The 20609-nt window shown below is 36.0% G+C and overlaps 5 protein-coding genes across 5 annotated transcripts; 3 read left to right on the forward strand and 2 right to left on the reverse strand.

Annotated features, from left to right (window-relative positions):
* Positions 1-1929, forward strand: LOC110854997. Its single transcript, XM_022103429.2, has 3 exons — positions 1-148; positions 452-613; positions 1155-1929. Exons 2-3 carry the CDS (start codon positions 478-480, stop codon positions 1763-1765), a joined length of 747 nt encoding a protein of 248 aa, XP_021959121.1. The 5' UTR covers positions 1-148; positions 452-477; the 3' UTR covers positions 1766-1929.
* A 462-nt stretch (positions 1930-2391) lies between these two features.
* Positions 2392-7716, reverse strand: LOC110854891 (E3 ubiquitin-protein ligase sina). The gene is made up of 6 exons (XM_035855760.1): positions 7599-7716; positions 6593-6790; positions 6436-6524; positions 5850-6022; positions 3432-3610; positions 2392-2900 (listed from the first exon to the last, which is right to left on the reverse strand). Exons 1-6 carry the CDS (start codon positions 7644-7646, stop codon positions 2721-2723), a joined length of 867 nt encoding a protein of 288 aa, XP_035711653.1. The 5' UTR covers positions 7647-7716; the 3' UTR covers positions 2392-2720.
* Positions 7717-9885: 2169 nt separating this feature from the next.
* LOC110854892 (pheromone-processing carboxypeptidase KEX1) lies at positions 9886-12729 on the forward strand. The gene is made up of 3 exons (XM_022103321.2): positions 9886-10046; positions 10381-10536; positions 11970-12729. Exons 2-3 carry the CDS (start codon positions 10404-10406, stop codon positions 12512-12514), a joined length of 678 nt encoding a protein of 225 aa, XP_021959013.1. The 5' UTR covers positions 9886-10046; positions 10381-10403; the 3' UTR covers positions 12515-12729.
* A 594-nt stretch (positions 12730-13323) lies between these two features.
* Positions 13324-14631, forward strand: LOC110855023. The gene is made up of 2 exons (XM_022103456.2): positions 13324-13786; positions 14022-14631. Exons 1-2 carry the CDS (start codon positions 13630-13632, stop codon positions 14501-14503), a joined length of 639 nt encoding a protein of 212 aa, XP_021959148.1. The 5' UTR covers positions 13324-13629; the 3' UTR covers positions 14504-14631.
* Positions 14632-18357: 3726 nt separating this feature from the next.
* On the reverse strand, positions 18358-20489 carry LOC110855009. The gene is made up of 3 exons (XM_022103441.2): positions 20336-20489; positions 19236-19691; positions 18358-18613 (listed from the first exon to the last, which is right to left on the reverse strand). Exons 1-3 carry the CDS (start codon positions 20409-20411, stop codon positions 18501-18503), a joined length of 645 nt encoding a protein of 214 aa, XP_021959133.1. The 5' UTR covers positions 20412-20489; the 3' UTR covers positions 18358-18500.
* Between the last annotated feature and the right edge of the window lie 120 nt (positions 20490-20609).

The following is a 20609-nucleotide window of genomic DNA, read 5'->3' on the forward strand; positions in this document are numbered from 1 at the left end:
TACCTTCCTTATTTTGACCCGTCCACCGTGACGTCGGAAGTTTTTCTCTCACTCGTCCCACACATGTAACTGGAGGAGGTTGCACAAATTACATCGTGACATTAATTTTTTTGGGAAACCTTCGCATTTTGAAACTTAGGAATTTAAAGTAAGTTGCAAATTTTGTTGTTAACTGACAAATATGTATCTGTGCATTTATGTACCATGCGTTTTAGCTGACAAAATCGGTACTAATTTTCCATCTCGTGAAATGTAGTTTAATTTTTGAAAATATACCAATTTTTAAGAAAACATGGATATTTTTGCCCTTAATTTTAACTAAATAAATTCCTTTTCAACGTTTTCACTTGTAGAAAGAAAATTGTAATTAAACATGTTCACATGACATACATATTTACATGCATAATTAATGTACTTATTAACTAATAATACTAATACTATTTAATTGCAGCAAAATTTCGCAACTATTTACATACAATGGATTCAAACTACAACGCCAATATCTCGACGGGATACTATGACATGTGGACCAGCCCGAACTTCATGGCGTCTATCCCGTATGCATTACTTGTTGCGACCGACCTGGGAACCGAACCGGACAATGTAAAACAAGGTAAGAAATGCCTAAATTTCCCAAATGACATGTTTTTTATTACGTTAAACAATATCGCAATTGACGCAGTGTTTTGTAAATTTGTACATAAGTAAAATCCAATTTATGTACCATTAATTACTTCAGAGGAAAATCCATTTACAAATTTTTCTAAGCTTTCGCAGTTTAAGTTATTTTATCTATAAATTCATTTCACAAATCTTATGGATTTGCAAGTTATCAATAACTTCGAAATAAAAATTTCAAAAAATTTCTTTAAAAATATTAAAAATTCGAAACCATGCTTGAGGCAAAATTTATAAAATTCTTAAGCTTTTATAAATATTTCCGAAACAATTAGCTTCCAATTTTCTAAACCTGTAGGTTAATCTGTAATCACATTAAGGGTGTCCTTTTATCCTGCCAAACTTTGCACATGATTAAAATTATTTTACAAAACTTGCGAAATTGGGTAAAATTCCCAAGGACTTGCTTGAATTGTCTCATTATTTCCTATTTAGTGCAAAATTACCTCAATAATTCGTTAATTCTTAAAATTTAGGCAATTTTGAACAACTCGATGCCCCGAGCGGTTTCAAATCTTCTCCAGTTCGTGAAGCGGAACGCCTCCAAGACAAAGACGAAGTGGACACGCGCCAACAAACCGAACCATCGCCCATTCAAAATTGGAGACCTTCCCGTGGTTCAAATTCATCCGAAAAATCCGAGGACAATGATTCATCCACCACCGCGTCCGAAACGGAGGACAACAACTCGTCGACCGAAACAGTGTACGATTCCTCCTCCATGGGATCTGAAACGGGGTACGATTTATCCACCACATGGTCTGAAACGCGGGACGATACCACCACGTGGTCAGGAAATGAGGACTCTTCCGATTCGCAGGAAGATGACGTTGCGGAAGTGATTTCAAATTGGAAGACAGCGTTGAGAAAGGAGCAGGCAAAAGAGAATGCCCGGATTGCCAAGGAAATGAAAAAGGCTGCTTCACTGGATTGCAGATTGCAGAGCACTCCTCCCACCGGGCTCCTCTGGACTGGGTTGCTAAAAATAGTGGAGAAACACGGATGTTGCAGGTCTGGTGACTGCCGCCGGAGTATGAACAGGTTGCATAGAAGGCCGAAAATGGAAAAAGGTGGAGACAAATTGTGAAATTTTGATGTTGTGATCGGGATAATTTATTTATTAAGTAGTTTTTAGTAATTTTTTTAATTTTTGACAGCGGTAGAAATAATTTACACTATGGTCCAATTATTAATAGTAATTATTTGAATTAAGTTTGAATTAGAATAAATTTACTTATGCAAATGCAACTCTGAAATATTTTGTATTTATAATGTAATCTTGAGACCTTAAAACATGGCAAAAATGCTGGGTCAATTTACAAGCTAAAATCCCACCCCTTTCCTGCACAATACTTTCGAAATCTCGCGAATTTTACAAAAAAAATTATTAAGCTACATATGCATGTGCTCAGCTCAGACATATGAAGGTTGTTGTAAATATGCACATTTATTAAAACAATGGGGGTATTCATTTCGAGTTCGCATAGTAAGCAAAAAAATTCGCAGGTTCGTAAAAACTTGAAAGTTTATTATCTTTAGTTTCCAATTAAATATATTTAAACAGTTTGGCCGAATAAATAATTACATATTTTAAGTCACCAACCTCACGAGTACGTAATATGTAGATATACATGTTTTCGAAAGACGACTAAATCTACCCGATTCAGACTCTGACTCGTAGTTTCAGAAAACTTGTCTCAAGGAAAAGTCAGATTCACTCCCAGAACTATTTATTGACCACGCTCAAATTAATCGGTATCACAAAGTTTTATATTTCTGACGAGAGCACAATTATTTCACTATTATCAAAAACGGTATCGAGTTATTTCTAGTCTATCATTTTTACATGTAACCCCATAGAAATGTCTGCCAATTATTTTACAATTAAAATTATCTATGTATGTATGTGTACATTTATGTACATCATATTTAACACATATGTCAAATACAATTGAAATTGCTAACTTTTGGCAAGTGTTTAAAGCAGATTTAAGTATCTAGTAAGATATGTATCTGGTCCAAAATTGAGCAACGAAAACATTTTAAACAATCGTATACGTAAAATTTAAATAAAACTTGTTAGCATCTCGTAAATCCTTATTTACTCCAAACTGGGTCATAACGCAGGCCGGGATCGAAACGCACTTTCCCTTCATTGTTTCCGGGTTAAACTTGGAGTGGTCATGATACGCCAACACGGGCATTGTGTAGGATTGTTCCATCTACATATTTACATACATATTTATGTAAATGTAAAATCTTGGTTTGCATATTATCAAGGTCACACTTTTAAGAATAATGTAACACATTTGAAAAGTCTATCAGAATTATAAATTAAGTAAACTATGTATACTGATCCTAAATCCACCGAAATCGTTAACTTGATAACGAGCAAAGTTTACTCTGGATTTAGTATAATTTACATATTAAGCACGGAATTGAGAGTGCATCTAGTTTTAAAAGGGTAACTTTATTTTTAAGAGGATACGCAAATTATGCGACCAAATTCAGAGGGTTAGGTGCGGGACCTAAACACAATTTACCAGACTTGCATATGCTGGAACTTTATTTGGTGTAAAATTTGATTACGTGGCGAAATTTCAACAAAAAACTTTTTTTAATTCTGCTTTTCAAATAATGATTCGATTTTAAGAAAATCAGATATGTTTTTATAATTTATGATTTGTTTCGAATGTTAAAAATATGAATCTAAAAAAAGATGTTTAACTCCTTATATTGTGTCGGGCACTTACTTTTGTTTTACTGTCGCTGTCATGGCTTATTTTCAAGTGAAAGTAGTGTTTCTCAGCCTCATCCCGATTTCCCAGAACTGTTACCCAAATGCTTTCGAAATGGATTCCGGTATGAAAATGGAAGAAAAAAAACTTGCCGTGTTTCGTTAATACTCTAAAAATTCCGGTATCTCCTGGTCCTACAAACATACATTTTTTATACACTCTTAAAAATAACGTTACCCCTTTGAAAAGTAAATAAATGCATTCCGAATTCTTAATTAAACAATGTTTACTAAAAATGGGGACGCAAACCATGTTCAACCCGGATTATTTTTTTACCACGTCAGTTTAACTTTTCAGAAACAAGGCTTCCTGCGACGATTACGAGATATGTGAAAATTTCAGCAAGTTTTGAGCGCCGCAAGTTCACTAAAACACCAAACTGCTGCGTATTAACAGATTCCGCTGGAAACCCAGGGTTTTCGCAAACTCGCTACGCCATTATCTGGCTGAATTTTTCGCATCTGCACAAGTGCCGCGGTAAACCGTGTATGCAAAGAATTGCTCTTTCAAACTGACATTTGCATGAAAAAATAATCTGGATTGAACATGGTTTGCGTCCCCAATGTACATAAGTTCTACTCTTTATCAAGTTAACGTCACTCCGAATTTATGTACATACATCGTACTGTCAAACTACTTAACTTAGAATTGAGAGTACATTTCCTTTTCAATGGGGTAACATTATTTTTAAGAGTGTGTGTGAAATCAAATATATATTTTTACTTGTGTAAATATGTAGAAATTACAGTGTCGGACAGATGTCTACGTCCACATAGTCGCGTCAATTTCATTTTCAAATTGTCACTGAACTACTGAACCAATTTTCATCATTGATATATCAAATTCTCACAAATTTAACGTAATTTCATAAAACATATGAGTTATTTCTGAAAATTCTGGGAAAACTGAGAATCATAGTGCAGAGCGAGAGAGGATGAAATTTGAGCGGACAAAAGTCTACGTCCACTTCACTTTAATTGTCAACAACAAAAATCTCTCCAATTTATAAAATCAGGTAACTTAATAAATCTATCAATAACATATGCCGCATTAATTTTTAAATAATTTTCTTCCAGAAAAATATGATGGCGTCGACACGCAAGGAAATTCCTATCGCTATTCGAGATCTTGTCATTCAGGACTGGAAGGGTGGACAAAAAGGGGGCTGTCGCAGAGACAAATATGGACCAAGTATAAATTAGCAAGGACAACCATCCAGACAATCATTAAGAACTTTAAAGCTAATGGTTCAGTCCAAAACAAGGTCAGAAGTGGTCGAAAACCCATTTTGGCTCACCGAGAAGTACGCCACGTGCTCAACAAAGTTAACGTTACACCCTCACTTAGTGCTCCAAAGCTATCTACCGAGATCAAGGAGATGTTCGGCAAACAGGTTAGTCCTATGACCATCCAAAGAACACTGAATAAGGGAAATTTGAAATCCCACAGAGCAGTCCGGAAGCCTCTTATTGTACCGAGGAATGCAACCAAACGAGTGAAGTTTGCCAGAGACCACATTTCCAAGCCACAAACATTCTGGGACATATTTTATGGACTGACGAGTCAAAGTTCAATGTCTTTGGGTCAGATGGGCGTCGTAGAGTGTGGAGATATCCAAAAGAAGCTTTGAATCCAAAAAATCTCAACCCCACAGTTAAGCACGGCGGCGGGTCGGTAATGGTGTGGGGATGCATGGCTTCAAGTGGGGCAGGAAAAATGGAATTTATTGACGGAATTATGGACCAATACAAGTACCAGGGAATACTTGACCGTAATATCCAGGAATCTGTTCGAAAACACTCTGCCAAGTCCACCATGGAATACTTCAAGAAAAAAAAATTCCGAAGCTAGAATGGCCTCCCCAATCTCCAGACTTGAATCCCATTGAGCATCTGTGCGACCACATTGAAAGAGAAATAAGAAAACAATCTTTTTCAGGAATTCCGGGCCTTAAATCCAGAATTCGTGAAGTTTGGGAAACCATTTCTGAAGATGTGACCAAGAATTTGGTAAACTCAATGACTCGACGCCTTGAAGCCGTCCTTAAAGCGAACGGAGGCCCAACCAAATATTAAAAATTAATTGTTATAACATTCCTTATAAATTACAGTTTTTTTTGTATGTTTTCTCTGACTGGACGTTGACTTTTGTCCATCTAATTGTTTTCATTTTGAATTAAAATACATCTCTGGCCTAAAATAAATTTTTTAGCGGAAAACTAATAATGTGCTATGAAATTACGTTAAATTTGTGAGAATTTGATATATCAATGATGAAAATTGGTTCAGTAGTTCAGTGACAATTTGAAAATGAAATTGACGCGACTATGTGGACGTAGACATCTGTCCGACACTGTATGTTGTTTTTACTTACTTGCAAAGTTGTCGCCGGCCAGCGTGAAGGACGGATTTTGAGTCACATAGCTTCCATCATCCACTTCATCGAAGGCTATTTCATGCCACACTTGTAAATGCATGGCAAATTTTTGGAATGGAATTTGATACTGATCGCATTCATTTCCCCATTGTTCTTGGCATATGACGTCTCTTGAAAGAAAATGTTACAGAAAATTAGGAAACATTTGTGTCGACCGCTTTCGTATTGCTGATTTGTTTATAAAATTTCTACTGGGTGCAACTTAGATTTCATAATCCTTGTGCCAAACAATGAAGATTTTTTTAAGTTTTGAGTTTTTTTTAGAAAAAAAATACACTTTTTACCATCTAGTTTTCCGTAAAATACTAAAGAAATACTAAGGTATTACTTATTTGTGAGAAATCTTTGTGCTATGGTAATTTTTGCATTACATATTACATTAAATTTCGATTTTTCTATCTCAACGGAAAATAATCAGCTAAACAAATTTGTGTATTTCGTCAGTAAGAGGTTGATAAATAGTGCAAAAAATTAGAATGAGTTTTGGCATTTGTTAAGCTCCTGTTTGGAATTGCATGCATACCTGTACTCGCAAATTTCCATGTGGTTCTTCACGTCCGCCCCGGCAATTTTGGCGACACACCCATTGGGACAACTGCATTTTAAATTGAACTGCAAAAAAATTGTGATATTATCGGAAATTATCCTGAATTGTCGAAAATTATAATTATTTTTCTTACTTGTCGGGACAGTCTTTCCGCCAAAACGGATACTTGCAAATTTGTCTTGCAGAGGCCGCAATTTGTTATCTTTTCTGCACAAATGCCACAAACAACGTGGCCATTTTCGCACTCATTAATCGGCGATGCGGCCGAATCCAGGCAAATGGTGCATTCGAGGGCTTCGCTCAGAGCGGGTGTCGAGGGAGCATCGGATTTCTAAAGGTAAAGATTTTAATTAATGAAATGCAATCCTTTTTACTTTTACATACTTGTTCAGATTCATTTGTTCAACAGAAATTGAATAAATTATGCATTCATTAATCAAAAAATTCAAAAAAATGACTTAATAATTTTTTTAATTGTTGACTAAATGAACATAAAATCAATATTTATTCAGTTCATATTTAAGTATGAAGAATAAATGAATAATTTTACTCATTTTTCATTTCTCGTCGTATTCTTAATAAATTCATTGGTACATATATATATTTAGAAATCCGTGTAATTTGAGATAAACAACCCTAGTAAAAATTTGAACAAATTTCCTGCATAAAATTGGCCCAATATTCTGCAGAAAATTGGCCCAATTTTCTGCAGAAAAGCTTTATGCATAGAGCTTTCTGAAGAAACCTATGCAGAATTATGCATAATTATGCACATATGGTTCTGCAGGATAATAGCGACACAAATTTTCTGCAGGATTATGTAAAAAAAAATATGCATAATACAATATGCATAGGGTTTTTGTCGATTTCTGCAGAATTCGGCAGAGTGATTTCAACCAGGGAAGGCTAATTTGAGATAAACCCAATAAAAAATATGGAATGAATAATGAATAGATAGTTATTTTAAAGTTTTGAATAAATTGCTATAAATTCGTGTGTAAATGTAAGGAATGATTTTTTTTATTTTTAAGTTGAATGAATTTTAAGTGAAGGGATATTTTTTTAACAGGTGTATAATTTCACTATGTGTAATCAACTCTTTCAATTTTATGTAAATTTTAAACTATATAGATACATGCCTCGTTGTCTTTCAAGTCGAACCTTCCCTCGTTCCTGGAATTTTCCATTTTTCTGAATAATGCGTATTTATGTATGAGCGATAACAAAATTGGATTTAACTTTGCGTTCGGATTAAACCGCAATGGACTTGACGAGTGAGAAACAAACAAGTTTAATGCTTGATTCGTTTTAGCTGCACTCTTAGAAATCCAGTATTAAAATTGATGATGGTCTGACCCAAATGGTAGTGTTAAGTAATACAATGTAGTAATAGCCCGTTTTGCCAGATCAGTGGTAAATTTTTACGGTACAATATAATCTTAATACCAAGTACTAGAAATCTTAATACCGAGAAATCAATATGTGCATGACCAGACGTCGGATATGAATGACCGACAAAACCTCAAAATATGAATGAAAAATTACCGTAAAAATCCCCAAAATATGACCATAAAAATGAGTTTATTCTTTAAATTTTTGGCTAAATTTTTTGAAATATTTTCCTGTAATGCTAAATTTTTATCAATTAAACAAGTTCTAGTGTAATTTAATTCATTCAAAATGAATTAAATCACATCAGGCGAAAGTGAACGTAAATTTCTGAAAGTTTCTCAGAATGATTCATTGTGAGAAAAGTGAATTTTTTGTCGATTTGGTTGCCAAATCTAAGAATTTGGCCAAAAATGATAAAATGAACGAAAAAAGCCCGAAATATGATCGGGAATATGAATATGTCCCAAAACCCGAAAATATGCTTTGACCTACGTGACCGGCTAGTGACCATAAACATTTTCAGAAAGTTTGGCGACTGTAGGTCAATAAATGGAAAAAGTCATTTTTCATTCATATCCGACGTATGTGCATGACTATGCCAGATTTTTAACAGTGTGCAAGTATGCATGAATCTTATCAATGGTGGGGATTCATGGTTGGGAAGGGCAGCGGACGGTGATTCACGACGCACATATTTGTTAGGGACCGTCCATAAATTATGTTACACGTGAGGGGGAGGAGGTCTAATGTTCCGACAATTATATCGTGCCTGAATGACACGTGTTAAAGGGGGGTGTTGAAATTTGCGATTTTTGAGTGACATAATTTGTGGATGTCCCCTTAGTAGCCCCAAATAATAAAGACAATGCCATTGACAAAATTCTGGCCACGTACATATGTAAATATGTACGGTATGCATTTCAATTACGAGTCAGAAAATTTGCGACTTGTGGTTAAACGTTGTTTGTTATCAAAGTTGGATTAATCATTAATGGGTTTTCAATGAAGTTAAATATGTATATGTATTACTTTAACATTCATCTCTGCGTCATCCAGCGTGATTCATGCTGCATGAATTTGTCCCCTAGGGGGCCGTACATGAAGAATGCGATCAAATTGGGGGGAGTCCGACCAATTCCCGGCTGGTTTGACCTGTATGACCCTAGTTAAATTTAATACCGGAACTTTCAAATTTACAATATTTTGAAGTTAGTGCCTTCTGGGAATGTCCATGTTTGACTTCATCAAAAATGTGGGTGGATGGTTTTGGGTCGCCTATCTTACTTGTGTTAAGCTTAACATGAGTAGGATAGGAGAGGGATGGGTGGGTGGTGTAAAAATCCGCGTTCTTTTGATGACTTTATATATGGACGTTCCTTATTCTTTTCATTCATAAGAGTAACACAATATTGGATTGTGTGCATGGATTGCTTTAATCTGCACTGGGGTTTAGAAGGCCACGTTCATGGAAATGATTAAACAAAGCAAGATAACGCTTACATAGGTATGTATGAAAGGTTTGCAAGCTAATACCTATTTATATATGTAAATGGATTAAAAAATACCAATTAACTTCATATGAAATTAATGGTAAGCAAACTCCAAACGGTCAACACAATTACTTCGTAATTTACATAAATGTGTATTCATAACTTATGCAATTGCAAACTGATTTGCACCGGTCTGCTTTCCATATTTATTCATTCATTTGCAAATGATACTTTATAATCCTAATCATTTCAAGCGATGGGGATATTTAGAAATGCCTGAAATACATATATGCCAAATGATTCGTAACATTTATTACTGGTAACATTATTAAATGTATGTAACATGGTCTACTACATGATTTTTATATAGTTTTACCTCACATTTGAAAAACTAGATTTTCAGGAATTTTGGAGTAGGAAATTATGCAGGCATGATCCTCTGCTGGAAGCCAATTCCTGATACAAAATTTATAAATATACAGAATATTATTAAATATTAAGTTTATATAAAGTACAAAAAGTTAATTTTGTACCCAAGAAAGGACCCATTTTCCGAGAAGGGTGCCTTCCTACGTGCCTTATTTTAAGACGTCCACCGTGATGCTGGAAGGTTGGGAAAGTTTTGGACTCACTCATCCCGCATCACTGGAAGAGGTTAGACACACCTTAAAATACTTCCAACTTTTGGGAAACTTGGGATTTTAGGTAAGTTATCAATTTTGAATTAACCTCTTAAATACGAACAAATTTAGACACAATTACTATGAATTTTAGTAAAAAAAAAGATTACCGCTATATAATTTTCAATGTCGTGTAAAATGAAGATCTTGCATTTTGAAAAATATATATATTTACCCCTAATTATTAATAATTATTAACATTTCAAAATGTATACAAATATTTTGCGGTCAATTAAAATTTGATAATTTTAGTTCCCACTTCTTCAGTTCTTCATGCATAGAAATAAAAATATGATTGGAATATAAAGTCAATAAGTAATGTAACGCAGTAATTAATAAAGTAATTTATCTACTTGCAGAATTTCTCAGCTACATATTTGCAATGGAGTCCATCTACAACGCTACAATTTCTGTGGGGTATGATGAATTGTGGACGAGCAAAAATTTGATGCCAAACCCGTCTTCAATATATTTCGAGGCTGAAGAACAAATGGAGTCGGAGCATGTAAAGCAAGGTGAGAAATGCGATAGATTCTTAATTTTACATGGATATGCCGTTTTTATCTTTTTAAATATATAATGACGCAATTCGAATATGTCCTGGTAAATAAATTGCAAAATCCATAGATCCAAATTTTTGCAATCTTGCTCAAATATTTCCAAGAAAAATTATTTTACAAAGCCTTATACAGATTACGGATTTTGCAAAGTTATATGGCCACATAATCCCCTAACTCAAATCCATGCCTGTGTGGTCGCATGTAATCACGCAATTTACTAACTTGAGGAAAAATGAGACTTTGTGCCTAACACGTAGATTATCAAGAAAAACATGTTCCACATTTCCATGATGGAAATTCCATCGCTCGCCCCAATCTAACAACACAACTTTCGGGGCAAAACGAGATTTTGTGCTAAATACATTAGTTATCATTATACAACTTGTTTTATTGCTCGCCACACTTGGTCCCACCCACTTAGGGATGATATTAAATTTTTTTAATTCGTTATGCTTTTGGGAATTATGTAATTGCCTGGATAGGATGTAAGAGAGTAATCTCTCTTGAGCACATCACTGAGTGAGGCAAAATGAGATTTCCATAACTTAAGCCAGATTTTTTGAAAGTAAATGTTTGTTCACGCGGCGAACCCAACTGGCTTTTTTTATTTGGAGTGAGCCAGAAAGGGTTCGCGAAAAGTGCATAAGGAAAAACGTATTGATATAGGGTTCATTTTTCCCCCTTAGTCGGTAGTATTCACGCAGCGCGTGGTAGATGCTGCCCGGCCAAGCAGTGCGTGATTCGCCCCATGACCACCTGGTCTCACTGTCACCACCGCTCATCGCCGTATATCCTGGGATCAAAAATGACGTTGAAGTCACATAGGTGGCGTCTGCACCCCAATTTGTGCACAGAGCACACCATGGTAGAGCACCAAATTTGGGGAGACGCGACTCCGAAATTGGACAGAGTATGCCACCTATACGTCCTTTTTGATGCCAGGGTATGTAGCGAAGAGCGGTGGTGGCGGGGAGAGTTGCAGCCACCACGTTTGTCAGCTGCAACGAAATCGTGTGTGCTCCAAAAATCTCACTTTTTGATCTGTTTTACGTGTGCTTTTTTTCAAATACACTTTCCAGGAACTCTAACTGTGCTTCAGTTAGAGTCCTCGCAGGAACTAAGTAAATATCATTCGCGAAGTATTTGATTATTCATTCCTAAAAATCGAATGAATTTTACACAAATTTTATTTTGTCCTAAAGTGGGCGTGTCCAAGTGGAGCCGAGCAATAAAACAAGTTGCATACTGATAATCAATGCGTTTGGCATAGCGTCTCATTTTGCCACGAAAATGCGTGCAGTCAAGCAAGGGCGACTAACAAAAACGTTATAACTATAATAATCATAAAAAAATGCGTCAATCATGATTTCTTAATTTCCAAAATTTAGACACTTTCCACCTATCCAACGGCTTCAAGTTTTCCGCCATTCGTGAAGTGGACGACCCTTTCGAAGACGAATGTGATGACGAAAACGGAGCATCAGAGGGCAGCGAGGGTACGCAAAGTTGCGTATTTTCCAGCATCTCAAATTCCACCGAAAACAGCGAGGTTGACGCGTCGTCTACCACGTCCACCTCTGAAACTGATGACTCCGATTCGGAAGAAATTGATCCGGACGACTCCGACTGGGAGGACTGCAACTCCTCCGAGGTCGATAACGTTGAAGAAGTTGTCCAAAATTGGAAAAGAGCATACGCAGCAGATCCAGATTCTGACGAAGAAGTGGCATGCAACATGACGAAATTGAAAATTGCATCGGAGAAGGCTGGCTGCGCAGGACTTTTGCAGAGATTGGAGACTCATTTAGACAAATTTTACAGTGTCGATTTTAATGATGATTGCGCTCTTGAAAACTTCGGGCGGAAGGCAGACAGGTTGCATCGGGGAAAGGCAGGACGTGAAGAAAGGAGGGGAAAAATGGGAAAAAAGTAGTAAAATTTTGACATTTTTGTGGGGATTAGTTTGTTTATTCCATAGATAATTTTCTTAGATATGTAAACTTAACTACCGTTTTTATAAATTATTTGCTGCCATGCGTGCCTATGTAATTGACACTGGATTCGGTTAAAATGTTCTGACATTAACAAGAAATAATTCGTGGATAAATTTGAGCAGAATTTAAATAAAATTATATAACTTAAATCCAACCGAAAAATATTTGAAACTTATACGATATCATGTTACAAAATTTTACAATCTTGAATGAAACTCCCTGAATATGACAATTTCGGATAATAAATTTCTAATAATTGTATATGACTGTATGCAATTCATGCTTTTCTCGCTGCTCAAACCATAAAAGACAACATATGCAATTTTGCTTTTATCACGAACTTAACAATGTTGTTACCACTTTACAAAGTACTAATTAAGTTGTTTACGTACCACCAAAACGAGAGTAACTCTAACTTGATAACTTGATAAAGAGGAAAGTTGACTTTACATACATAGATTTAGCATAATTTGAAATTTAGAGTGCATTTACCTTTCAATAGAGTGCCACTATTATTAAAGGTGCAGACTGATAAATATTACACGAAAAGGATGCGTCTATAAATAAAGTTCTGAGAATTACGTAGAGCTGATGATTCTTAGTCACGACCAGGGTCCATCCATCCAATTAGTGCATATGTACATTTCCCTTTAAGTACACGTGTTTAGGCATGTTTACTATCCTTCAGATGTGTGAAGGCCCTTCATTTTCTCCAGTGGAGGAAACTACGGCAGAAAATATGTTGTGGCTAAATTTTAGTCAGTTATGCATAGCTTGCCGAGGGGCGAGTATGTAACCAGTGACTGGTCAGTCATTCTCTTGAATTTCGAAATTATGTAGTCATAAACTTGTGGGTAGGAAAGATACTTATTCATAAAATTCGTAGTAAAATCCCGCAATTTAGAAGTTTTTGATTTTTGTGCTGAATATTTAAATCTGCAGTGTTCAATTTTCAAAATTTATAGAACTTTTACACAAGGACAAATTTAGTTAGTTAGATTTTTTTACGAAGTTTGATAGATAATTGTGGTAAAATTTTTAAGTGTAATTGACCATGGAAATCCCGAGGGACCAGGGGCACGCGAACAAGGAATCTACCCGGATAAATTCTACCCATATGCAAAATATTAACCCACCAATGGTACAACCTCCCCCCGGATTCGCTCCAGTGACACGAAACGAGTTGCAAATGGTGGCAGATCACTTGCAAAGTAAGTGAATAGTGGAAATTGCACATCTTTTTGCATATAAGTAGTACAAAGATATAGAATATTTATGACGTTCAATTTCCTAAAATCTTGATTTGTACATTTACATACATACGTAGGTATCCATGATTATTGATACCTTTTTCATTTAAAAGCGATTTTAAAATTTTCAATATTCTATATAATGTACATTAAGCATAAAACATTACCATAATAGCAAATGTTTTTTTTAATTCAGAAATATTTGGCGAGATGATTGGACAAATGGATAAACTCCACAACTCCAAATGTTCCCAGGAATCAGACAATTTTCACACAAAGGAGGTACAATCCACGCACAAAATTCGCAAATCATTCTCATCTCCCGCAGAATTAATGTCGCTACAAAATTGCTACCAAGAAAATGAAGGCGCCACATCAAGTAGAGAATATTCTGTAAAATGCGAAACCTTCTCCGATGATGCCGACGCGGATAATGAAGACGACGGAGGCGCCGAGCAGATTGAGGTAAATACTCGAAAAACCAAGAAACCGAAGAAGAAGAGGCATTCAAAAATTCAAGAATTATTCAACCAAATGGATGACAGCGATGATGATAATTTTGACAAAGAAAACGAGAACAAAACCACGATCCGCAGACGATCCAAGGTGGGGCGGAATAGCTGGGAATATGCAAATTTGCGCTGTATTAGCTCTTATTATTTGTGCTATTATTCGTAAAACTTTATTATCGTTAATATTTTAGAAAAATGTGTGACAGGGCTTCGAATATGATGTAAATATTTAGTTTAGTTATCAATTAAAATATAGCAAGCCTTATACGATCACACTCTTAAAAATTCAGACTTAAAATAATTCCTAGCATTACTCATACATGCATGACTTTACCAAAGTTGTTTTGATAAGGACGGTAATAATGTGTAGCTCGGTATTAAAGTTTTATCATATCGGGAGCAAATTTTTTCGGACAGGTGTAATTTTCTAAACCCGAGAGGTAACAACTTTAATACCGGGAATTCAATGCGTTCGTGACTATCACATATTTACATATTTATGCATAATCGTGCATGATATAGTTTATGCAAACATGCCGTTCCAACTAAAAAAAATTTGAATCAATAAATCTCATAAAATCAGGTACTCGGTTTAATCGCATAAATTTTGCAGAATTTCGTCACCCCTTCAATTCGGAAGTGTCCCGTTTATCGTCTCCCGCTCGTAATTATTGTTGAATATAGGAATTTTTTAGCATATTCATAATAGTTAAATTTAGAAAAGGTGTGTGGTTTATGTCTTTCTCCTTCCTTGGCTCGTCAAATAAATATTCATTCATTTGCTGAATTTTGTTAACTAAAGAATTCTGAATTCGAAAATGACCACGTGCGGGAGAGGATTAGCAGGAGTGGATGGTCGAGAGATGACTACGGGCAGGGGTAAATGGGCGGGAGAAGTTGGACTGGAGTCGGCGAACGCGTTGCTTCCGTATACCATCAAACCACTTATTGCAATCTCAATACTCAAGACAAGGATACCAATCCCTACAAAACACCCGCAAAACGTAAACGCTGTCTTCAAACTGTCCAACGAGACGGGGTCCGCCTCAGAAAACTTAATCGTTTTATCCACCTGCGTTACCGCTTTGGTCATAATGGTCCTAAAATTGGCTTTATCTTCCATATTGACGAGGGATCTTAACCGATTCTTCATTTCTTCTAGGACATCCCACTGCTGATAAATTCCCGCTTGTTCAAGTTGCCCCAGCGCGGTTAGATAAATGGGATAGATGAAATTCCTGTGTCCATAGAACGGTCCAACTAACAAGAAATGGGGAATATTGTGATTCCTGATGATTCCCAGGGAATCGTTCGAATAAAGGTCGATCCCTTCGAGAAGTCGCCTGATTTGGTCTTCCGTGTCTAAAATGGCGAACATGTCCCCCTTCAAGGAAACGTTCTCCTTATGAAGAACAGTATTTCCGGTGGAAATTAATGACATGTCATGCGTTATATTGAACGCGATCGCGAAAGATCTTCCGTACACGAATTTCGTCAAGTTGTCCAATTTTTGGACGAATTTTAAAAACGTTTCGTTCACCTGTTTGCCCTGAATATCTTGAAGAATCTGGTCTTTCAATAAGGAAATAGATTTACCCGGACCGTTATATCCAGCCACCGTTGTCAGGATGGGGATACCTTGTTGCACCACAGCTTCCAAACTTTGCGGCACTTCCGGACCAGATACTGCGATCAGGCTGGAGAATAACCCACTTTGATATGCCATAGATAACAGAAACGTGGAAAAGTACCAGGACGCAATGGTTAAGGCGAGTTTTTTATTTCCGTTCAAAAACTCGCGGTTCGTAACGGCTTCATCTGATTGAGAAAATATGACCGATAAGGCCCACATTGTTTGATCCACGATGATCCATTGAAGACCACGGGATGGACGATCACGTGGCGAACCTCCACACCTTGATATGACACTCCCTACGACAACAAATGCTACAAAGGAGATCAAACTGAACATCCAGATGGCACCGTCGAATGGTTTGAGTAGCGCGTTAAAGTTATTAATCAGCTGTTTCCTCGTGACTATGACGTATTCGAAGGGGAAATACGACACAGCTGTGGAGTACAAGACTCTTTTGAACTCTTCCCGCTCAAGTAGCTCATTTATAAAGGGATCGTCCAAGACGCCCCCTTGCACTGGTAGTCCTGCCCTCAATGTATCACCGCGCGTAAGGCGGCGCCCTCTTTTCACGAGTTTTGAATAGTTATATTTTCCCGCGATGATCATATCGATGCAAAATTCTTTACGTAGCTTGAAAAATGCGTACGTCGTGCTGCAATTTTTTGACGTAAAGGTTCCATATTCTTGATAACTTGTGGTATCAAAGTAGATAAATTTGTCACCGAAATTTGTATTGATCGAGGTCCAGATACAGTCCAGCTGGGGTAAAGTGATTTCCTGGAGTGGCGTATTCACTTGAGAAACCCGGGTATTACAAGAATAACAAAGTGTTAAAAAAACACGGTTATCCTGCAGGAATATAAACACTTTCGAAGTTATTGTTATTTCGGTAGGAAAATTTCTCGCGATGGGCGCGTAATCGTGACACAATTGTAGAAAAAGATAATTCGGATTTGTCCCAGAGATTGAGAGAAGATAAAAAATGTTTATAATTGCATTCATCACGAAGTACAGTTGTTTTTTATTTCGCGGTCGTGAAATTGCCTGAATAATCAACAAGCTCCCTGAAACGTATCGCCCTTGCGAATAAATCGGACGAATCGTCAAATTTGTAGTGCCCGCCGATACGAATCGGCTGGCAGAAATATCCCAGTCGGGCATACCCTCAAGGATAAGGGGACTATCGTGACTTGTCAGTAATGGAAATATTTCCGAAAATGATTGTATCCCTTTAAATGTTTTCGGATCTGTGACAACATGTAGATTTAAGGATTGAGTTGTAGGAAAGCGAAAAAAATTGGAAAATAGTATGACAAAACGTAGATTTATGAACATCATAGTGGAAATTTTAAAGTGCGAGTGATACCTAAATACGTACCGTAGAAAATGGTAACTGTACCGTCAAGCTACATATTTTCATAGAATACCTAACATATATAGATATTTATTGGTTTGTTGAATATTCGATAAATTTATCCAGCATAATTGTGTTTTACAAAAACTAGACAAACTTTTTCAAACAAAGAGACACTTTGTATGACAAGAAAATCTATAAATGCTTAAGTGCCATTATCCTTTAGAAAATATTACCTATTCTGCAAAATTTATTTCGCATGTATGCAAATTTCTCACTTATTTATTCTTTTCGTTGTTATACCTTTGAAGATTTTTGTTCTCAGAAACCATATTATTTGTAATCAATACTTGCTAGCACATATGCATTGAAATGTGTAACTTAGCGCTCTTAAAACTTTATGCAGAATTGTTAACATACACTAACATCGAATAATGCAGATTCGTGAAGTGGCTTAAATGTATCGTTATGTACATACAACAGACAATTTTGTAAAGTAATGATCCCCTAAATCTCTATTAGTTACAAGATTTTGGATTGAGATTTTTATTAATTATTATCAAAACTGATGCAACACTGATGACAAAATTCTTAAAATGTTGAATTTCAGAGGTTACTTATATAGGTAACATAGCCTATTTACCTATGTACATAAGTAACCTTTGCAAAGGTTTGTAAATTTACATTAGTAACCTACGTATGTAAATAAATAAATAGGGTGTTGACGCACCCTGAAAAATACTGCAGCGCATTTGAAAAGTAAATGCACTCGGAATTATATATTAAGTAAACCACACTAAATCCAGACTAATCTGTGACCTTTGTTATGTTAACGTTAGTCTGGATTTGCATACAATATACATAGTACCTACTTATAATTTACATATTTACTTAGAGTGCATTATTTTTAAGAGTGTACTCAGACGTAAAATTGTATTCTCGTAAAATCGTAATTCTCATGCAACGTTTCACTTACGGCAATGAAAAAATGTTAATGTGCCAATAAAATTTAAGCCTTGCAAACTTGCTGTCGGAAATTTTTATTCATTTATATTTATAACCTGTATCAGCTATTTTTCAAATTTAGATACTTTTGGACAATTTAAAATATTCGAATATTTTACCAAATTGATTAATTTAATTGATGTCGTTATTTTTAACCTTTCTACCATTTCACCACTTGCTGCACCACGGCTCGCCATTATTTGACGAGATGTTGACGAAGTACGCCGATACGTAGCCGGTCGGAACTTGAAACCAATTCGGATTTCCGTTTACGATCGAACCTAAAATTCATTTCAATAATGATAAAAAAATTAAAATTGGTGAAGCACACGGCATAATTTTAGTAATCACTAAGCCAAGAAAGCGATAAAAATCTTATTATCTTAACCACATTTAAGTTCAAAATTTGCAAGCGTGCCGCAATTTATTGTGTGTATATTTAAATCAATTAAAAATATTAAAATTTCAGATCCATGTAACCGAAAAATTCTGTAACTAATTAAAATTTTTTATATATGTATCAACTAACGGCAGGTCAAAAATTTCTTTCGACATTAAATGTAATAAATACAGAAATTTGACGAATAATGTAAGATGCGGACTGAAAAAAATGATTTCTATGTAGATGTACCTATATTGTGTTTATGTACATGTCTTTCGTGGCTGCACTTTTAAAAATAATTTTACCCGGTTAAAAAAATAAATTTCGCAAACTGTACTAAATCCAGAGTTACGTTAACCTGATCAAGACTAAGTCAATTTTAATTTGATACTTTAGTATACATATTTTGCGGAATTTAGAAAGCAAAACTTTAATTCAAAGAAGATTCAAATAATTCAAAAGGGTAATACGGGTGACATTTTTATGGGTGAAAAATATCTATTAAGCATTGTAAAAATCACCTTCCGTCCTCCACCAAATCTGTGTAATGGACCCATCCGCTAATTGACCCACTGCAGGACTGCTGACATCCGGGCGTTCCCGAACGATCAACCCGCCCGAAGCGGCCACTCTCCCCCGACAAATCCCGTCACCACCCTCGTCCTCCAAAAATTCCCAGGTGACGTCAAACATACCGACGGACAAGGGTCGGAGTACCGTAAAAGCGCCCACGGAAAGGTCAATATTCGTCGTGGCGCAAGACCCGCAGATGTCCCGGATCAAAACGGTGACATTTCTCCCGTTCGACGTGTCTGTGACAATGGCGCGTTGATTGTTCAAGCAAAGTGGATCATTGTTAGGGTTGGCCTCCGTCCAGTATGGCCAGCCTATTGCGGCGACTAGTTCAGAGTCAGAGTGGCGGGTTCCGCAGGCTGTCAGTCCGGCAGAAACGTAGTAGTACGTGGCCTTCCCGGAAACTTAGATTTAAAAATTTTAAATTTTTTAAACGGTGAGCTACATAGTTAAGCAAAATGTTAAGCGAAATTGACTTGAATATCACAATCGTAACTTATATGAAAGTTTGTACCCAGGCAAAAATTGATGAGTGGGGTGAAACAATTATTTTTACATTTACCAAAATAAAGAGATCTGATTAGATATTAAAAGTCCTAATCTTTGTGTATAATCTTGGTAAAATTGCATAATTATTGGATTTGATTGGGGCTAATTGGTATGCATTTCTCCCTGTATAATTATGGACTTATAGTGGAGGTCTCCCCACGTATGCCCACGGATTTTAATTAAATTAGCGGCAATCAGTCGCTAATTTACTTGAGGGAAATTTCCAAAAGGCACTATCTCCCAATGGGAATCTTTGGCAGAAAGAAGAAAAGGTGTAGTAAATTTGGAAGATCTACATTTTGAGCACCCTTTTCTCCTTTTTGGAATACCCCCAAAAATATTTAGTACGTTTTGCAAATGCCAAACTAATTAAATTTGTAATCGATTGATGTTAATTTCGTCAAGATTATAGTGCATACGCTGCCAGACCTACGTTACAAACGGATTTCAAATGTGTACGAAATATTGTATACAATATTTTTCTAAATGTTTCGCATACTTGCAGCAACGAAGGTGACATGGTGAAGGCTAATTCCCAAAAAGATAGAGAGTACAAACCCGTATGAATTTCTCATTTTGATTTTGATCAGTTAGAAATGATGAGCGTTTTAATGCCGAAAAGTAAATGGGGACGAATAAATACGCTGCAATTTGTACATCTATGTACTTATATGCAGTTGAGTTAATGTCGCTGTCTTATCTGTCCATTAATTGAATATATATTCAGAAGGTTATCAAATGTATCGTTTCAAGTATGGAAATCCCAATCTTGC

The sequence above is a fragment of the Folsomia candida genome, unplaced genomic scaffold (genome assembly GCF_002217175.1).
Source record: "Folsomia candida strain VU population unplaced genomic scaffold, ASM221717v1 Fcan01_Sc011, whole genome shotgun sequence".
In the NCBI taxonomy this organism is placed as follows: domain Eukaryota; kingdom Metazoa; phylum Arthropoda; class Collembola; order Entomobryomorpha; family Isotomidae; genus Folsomia; species Folsomia candida.